At 59.8% G+C, this 5,503-nt stretch overlaps 1 protein-coding gene across 1 annotated transcript; it reads left to right on the top strand.

The window, feature by feature from the left end:
- Window positions 1-946: 946 nt before the first annotated feature.
- On the top strand, window positions 947-4,912 carry LOC308496216 (class I histocompatibility antigen, Gogo-B*0103 alpha chain-like). The gene is made up of 8 exons (XM_081045099.1): window positions 947-1,057; window positions 1,358-1,642; window positions 1,907-2,182; window positions 2,843-3,118; window positions 3,235-3,348; window positions 3,782-3,814; window positions 3,952-3,999; window positions 4,155-4,912. Exons 1-8 carry the CDS (start codon window positions 994-996, stop codon window positions 4,157-4,159), a joined length of 1,101 nt encoding a protein of 366 aa, XP_080901225.1. The 5' UTR covers window positions 947-993; the 3' UTR covers window positions 4,160-4,912.
- The last annotated feature ends 591 nt before the right edge of the window (window positions 4,913-5,503 follow it).

Below are 5,503 nucleotides of genomic sequence, written 5' to 3'. Positions count from 1 at the left end.
TAATAATGTGTCCCAATAACATATGCACACCACTGAGATGTGAATTATTCATAAAAACAGCCAACACAGGAGCCCCGCTGAAGGGCATTTAACTGTGTTGAACACTTGCAGCTTTGAGGTTTTCCTGGCTCCTCCTTGAAATACAGGTAACAAACTGCTTCCACTGCTTCTTTGTATTGAGGAGGCGGGAATCCACAAACTCAGGGCTGTGGAAGGAAGATCATTTTACAGTAGAAACATCCGGAGTCACAGGTGAACTGTCTGGGAAAGTGAGACTTAGGAGCTTTGAGAGTCTGGCTGCAGGGCTGTTTACACACATTTCTGCACCAACAGGTACATAACACGGTTTTACAGATTAGCTTCCTGATGATCAGGGGTTTCCAAGGCTGTTCCCCACTGTAATTAATAAACAACAAGGAGACTGGTCTCTATGAGAATCTCTAGCTGGTGTTTTCAGGCACAGCTTCTCCAGGGTTAAAGAGGAAAGCCCTGTCCTTCCTCTATTCCCAGGGCGCGCTCACTCTGGGGCATCAGGTCCCCTGGGGGTGTCTTCTTCCAGGAGAGTCGGGGGGAGAGGTAAAGGGTGGGAGGCTGGGAGCCCATTTCAGGGAGAGGGATTCCGGGGAGAGAAGGGGAGGAAAAGGGGCTGAGCCCTGGTTCCTCAGACAGCCCCTGGGCGAGGACTCAGGGTGACAGTGTGACACAGAGCTCAGAGCAGGAGGAGGGATCAAGGAGAGTCCCAGGTCCCCTGAGGGGTGAGTCTGGGTGGGAAGCTCAGTGTCAGGGTGTCCCCACTCCCCGCGGTTTCACTTCTCCTTCTCACAATCTGTGTCGGGTCCTCCTGCCTGGAAACTCGTGACGCGGCCCCAGGTCTCACTCCCAATGAGCGTCTGGTTTCTAGAGAAGCCAATCAGTGTCACCGCCTTTCCGGTTATAAAGTGTCCCCGGACCCGCCCGCAAGCAGATTGTCCCCAAACTCCTAGGAGGCGCGTCATGGGTCCCAGAACCCTCCTCCTGCTGCTCTCGGGGGCCCTGGGCCTGACGGGGACCCGGGCGGGTGAGTGCGGGGTCGGGAGGGAACGGCCTCCGCGGGGGGAAGCGCGGGGACCGCCCGGTGGGGGCGCGGGACCCGGGGAAGACGTGTCCCCACCGCCCGGCCCTGACCCCAGACCCCCGGCCCCGCCCCCAGACCCCCGGCCCCGCCCCGCCCTGACCCCGCCCACTCGGGTCTCCCGCCCCCTCCGTCCCCCCGTTTCCGTCCCCCGGGCCCCCCCCCACCCCGGCCCATCGCCCTTGGACCCGGGACCCGCGCCGGGAGGGGGCGCCTGGGTTTCATCCCCCCCCTCCCCGTCCCCAGGCCCCCACTCCATGAGGTATTTCGCCACCTCCTGGTCCCGGCCCGGCCGCGGGGAGCCCCGGTTCATCGAAGTCGGCTACATGGACGACACGCAGTTCGTGCGGTTCGACAGCGACGCGGCGCGTCCGAGGATGGAGCCCCGCGCGGCGTGGATGGAGGGGCCGTGGGTGGAGCAGGCGATGCCGGGGTACTGGGACGAGGAGACGCAGAGAGTCAAAGACCACGCACAGGTTGAACGAGGGAACCTACAGACCGCGCTCCGCTACTACAACCAGAGCGAGGCCGGTGAGCGACGCGGCCCGGGTCCCGGTCACGACCCCCACGGACGGGCCGGGTCCCCCCGAGTCTCAGGGTCCGAGCGTCACCCCGAGGCTGCGGGACCCGCCCGGCCCGTCCACCCGGGAAGAGCCCGCGGGGACATGGATACGATTTCATTTTCAGTTCAGGCTCCATCACTGCGGGGGGGCAGGTTAAAGGTCGGAGCTGACCTAGGGGCGGGGTTAAAGGTCGGGGTTAAAGGTCGGAGCTGACCTGGGGGGGGGGGGTCAGGGTCTCACACCCTCCAGTGGATGCAAGGCTGCGACGTGGGGCCGGACGGGCGCCTCCTCCGCGGGTACAGGCAGGTCGCCTACGACGGCGCCGACTACATCGCCCTGAACGAGGACCTGCGCTCCTGGACCGCGGCGGACACGGCGGCTCAGATCACCCGGCGCAAGTGGGAGGCGGCCGGGGTGGCGGAGTACTGGAGGGGCTACTTTGAGAGCGTGTGCAGGGAGTCGCTCGGCACATACCTGGAGAAGGGGAAGGAGACGCTGCTGCGCGCAGGTGAGCGGGGCGCGGGGCTCCTGCAGGGAGGGGAGGACATGGGACCCACACCCGGGCCCCTCCCGACCCCGGGGGATGGAGGCCGCCCGGGTGTTCAGGTCCGGTACCAGAGAGCGACCCGGGGCCCTTCTCTCAGGGACACTTAGGGGCGCGGTCTCGCAGGATGGAGGGGGGACCATCCCAGAAATAAGGATCAGCGGTTCCCTGGGACCCTGGCAGCTGTCCTGGGAACCCGGGGCCCTTCTCTCAGGGACACTTAGGGGCGCGGTCTCGCAGGATGGAGGGGGGACCATCCCAGAAATAACCCATCAGCGGTTCCCTGTGACCCTGGCAGCTGTCCTGGGAACCCGGGGACCTTCTCTCTCAGGCCGTGTTCCCTGCCCCGCACACAGTGTGACTGAGCTCTGACCCCCAGCTCAGGACCACAAACCCCTTTTCTCTCCATCGGAGACCTGCCTCTGACGGGGCTGTCTCACCCTGATTCTAGAACTTTCTAAAGACTAGAGATTATCCCGATGCCTGTATCCAGTGCGGTGTCTGGTCTTGTGCTCCCTTCCCCCACACCAGGTGTCCTGACAGCTCTCAGGACGGTCACGTGACCACTGCGGGAGTGTCCCCTGAGGATGCAAACGTCCTGAATATTCTGACCCTTCTCCTTAGACCCTCCAAAGGCACACGTGACCCACCACCGCACCCCCGACCGTGACGTCACCCTGAGGTGCTGGGCGCTGAGCTTCTACCCTGCGGAGATCACGCTGACCTGGCAGCGCGACGGGGAGGACCTGACCCAGGACACGGAGCTCGTGGAGACCAGGCCCGCGGGGGACGGGACCTTCCAGAAGTGGGCAGCCGTGGGGGTGCCTTCTGGAGAGGAGCAGAGATACACGTGCCATGTGCAGCACGAGGGGCTGCCGGAGCCCCTGACCCTGAGATGGGGTACGGAGGGGGCCGTGGGCACAGGGCCTCTTCTCAGGGAAAGCAGGGGCGTCAGGAGGACGTCAGGTGGGGGCTGAGGCCTGGGGTCAGGGCCCTCACCTGCCCTTCCCTTCCAGAGCCGCCGCCTCTGGTCGCCATCCCCCCTGGCGTGGTGGTGGGCGTCATTGCTGTGCTGGTCGTTCTTGGAGCTGTGGTCACTGGAGCTGTGCTGTGGAGCAGGAAGCGCTCAGGTAGGGAAGGGACGGGGACTGAGGTGTCCTGTCCCACTGGGGGTTTCATGCCCAGGTGGACGTGTGTCCTGCCTCGTTAGTGGGAAGGACCATCCACACACGTGTGCTTTCCCTGTATGGGGCCCTATTTGCTAACACTTTATTAATGCACGTGTGACAATGAGGGACAGATTTATCACCTTGATGATTCTGGTGATGGGGACCTGATTCTCCATAGTCACAGGTCAGAGCGGGAGGTCCCTGCTGAGGACAGACCTCCAGGAGGGTGGTGGGTCCACTCCCCACTTATGTACTTTCCTCTGGTTTCCTGATCCTGCCGCGGGTCTGTAATCACAGTTCTGGAAACTTCTCTGGGGTCTCGACCAGGGGGTTCCTTTAGGACCTCATGGTCCTGCATCCTTTTGGCTTTTCATGTGATGTTTTCTTCCCACAGGTGGAAAACGAGGGAGCTACGCTCAGGCTGCAGGTGAGTATGGAAGGGGGGTGATCCCTGAGACCCTTGGAATAGATGAAAGCCCTTGGGGGAGCTACCCACCCCCATAATTCCTCCTTTAGCCTCATGTGCTGTGAGCTCTGACCACATCCTGTTTGGTTCTCCCCCAGGCGGTGACAGTTCCCAGTGCTCTAATGTGTCCCTCACAGCTTCTAAAGGTGAGACCTGGAGACCTGAAGTTGGGGGTGGGGCAGAGGGGACAGGACTGGGTACTGGGGATTCTTTGGGACAGTTTGAGCTGCGGTGGACTGTTGAGAATGTCACCACTTACAGCCACTAACCTGAATTTGTTGGTGATTATTTGTTTCTACAGCGTGAGACAGCTACCTTGTGGGGACTGACAATGCGAGATTTGTTCATGGCCCCACTTTGTGACACAGGAAGCTCTGAGCTTTCCTCCTGCAAAGGGCATCTGAGTGTGTCTGCGTTCCTCTCGCATCATGTGAGGAGCTAGGAGACTGCCCGCCCCCTGCCCTCCAAGCCCCCTCCCCACACTGACCGAGTCTCTTCCATGACCCACTGTCCTGTTCCAGCAGAGGCTGTTTCCATCCCCGCCTTTCCTTCATGTTACACTGAGCGGCAACGTCTTACTTTCTATGGAAATAAGAATCTGGATATGAATTTGTTTTCTCTTTTCTTGCTATGAACCGTTGAGGGATTAATTAAAGGAGAAAATCCTAAAGTTGGAGAGGAAATAAATGGAAGACCTGAGAAACTTCTAGAATCCGTGTGTTTGCTGGGCTGTGTCTGTTGCAGGTGGAGACAGGAGAGGCTGTGAGGACCGAGCGTGGACGCGGCCTGAGCGCAGGCTTAGTGCATCGTGGGCTCTGACGTGGTCACTCCTCAGCGGGGTCACCTCTCTGCCCCTTTGTCCTTGTCCCTTCAGTAGGACCTTGTCCCAGCAGGACCTGTGATCACAGGGACTTGAACATCACCCAGGTCTGGTCTTGTCAGTGAGGGCTTCGTGTGGCCGGGTCACCAAGGCTCAGGCCTGGCCCGGCTCTCGGCCCCCATCCTTCGAGTGTTCATTTGTTGTTTCTATAGAGGAATATGACTGTGTTTGTTCTTGTTACGTGTCCTGGTCTCATTCTTCTCTGGGTGTCCCCTGTCTGTCAGCAGCAGGTGTTTTACTTGTCATTGTCCCCACAAGGCCCAGGGGATCCTGCACACAGGAGTATGTGCCTTGAGAGATATATTTTCAGGCTCCTCCAGCTTTCGCTTCCTTCCAGGGCTTGATGGTTCTTTCCATCTTTCCAGAACTACCAGAAGAACCAGGTTCTGGAATGAGCAGAGGAGGGATCCCGTGATTTCCCATCTTAGATAAGTTCCTGCTGGAATTCTGCTCTGCTCGCCGCCCTCTCTCCCTGCCCTGAGCTCTAGTGCTGACCGCAGTCCAAACTCATATTTATGAAGCAGGGTCTGCTTGAGATTTATATTTGGTTTGAAAAGGGGACCCATAAGTCGGGGCTCACTTCCCTGAAGAGGGAAATATAACTGCTGTGGTGTGCAGGAGGGCAGGTGTGGGAGAAAGAAGGGGGAGGGGGGAGAGCAGCACCTGTGAGAAAAGCGGAGGTGGCACTGATGCCAGTGTGAGGGGACTTGGTGCTGTAGCTGCTCAAAACAGCATTTGACCCAAGGCTACATTAATAAAGACACTGTCCT

Source organism: Rhinolophus hipposideros (assembly GCF_964194185.1).
Source record: "Rhinolophus hipposideros genome assembly, chromosome: 3".
In the NCBI taxonomy this organism is placed as follows: Eukaryota; Metazoa; Chordata; class Mammalia; order Chiroptera; family Rhinolophidae; genus Rhinolophus; species Rhinolophus hipposideros.
Note: the sequence above shows the minus strand (reverse complement) of the source record. Positions and strands in the feature narration are given on the sequence as shown.

Bases quoted from the DNA above. Each gene is read 5' to 3' on its own strand.
- LOC308496216 (XM_081045099.1), top strand. From the start codon at position 994: ATGGGTCCCAGAACCCTCCTCCTGCTGCTCTCGGGGGCCCTGGGCCTG. The intron at 3,349-3,781 runs GTAGGGAAGGGA...TTCTTCCCACAG, and splicing joins GTGGAGCAGGAAGCGCTCAG to GTGGAAAACGAGGGAGCTAC. The intron at 3,815-3,951 runs GTGAGTATGGAA...GTTCTCCCCCAG, and splicing joins GAGCTACGCTCAGGCTGCAG to GCGGTGACAGTTCCCAGTGC.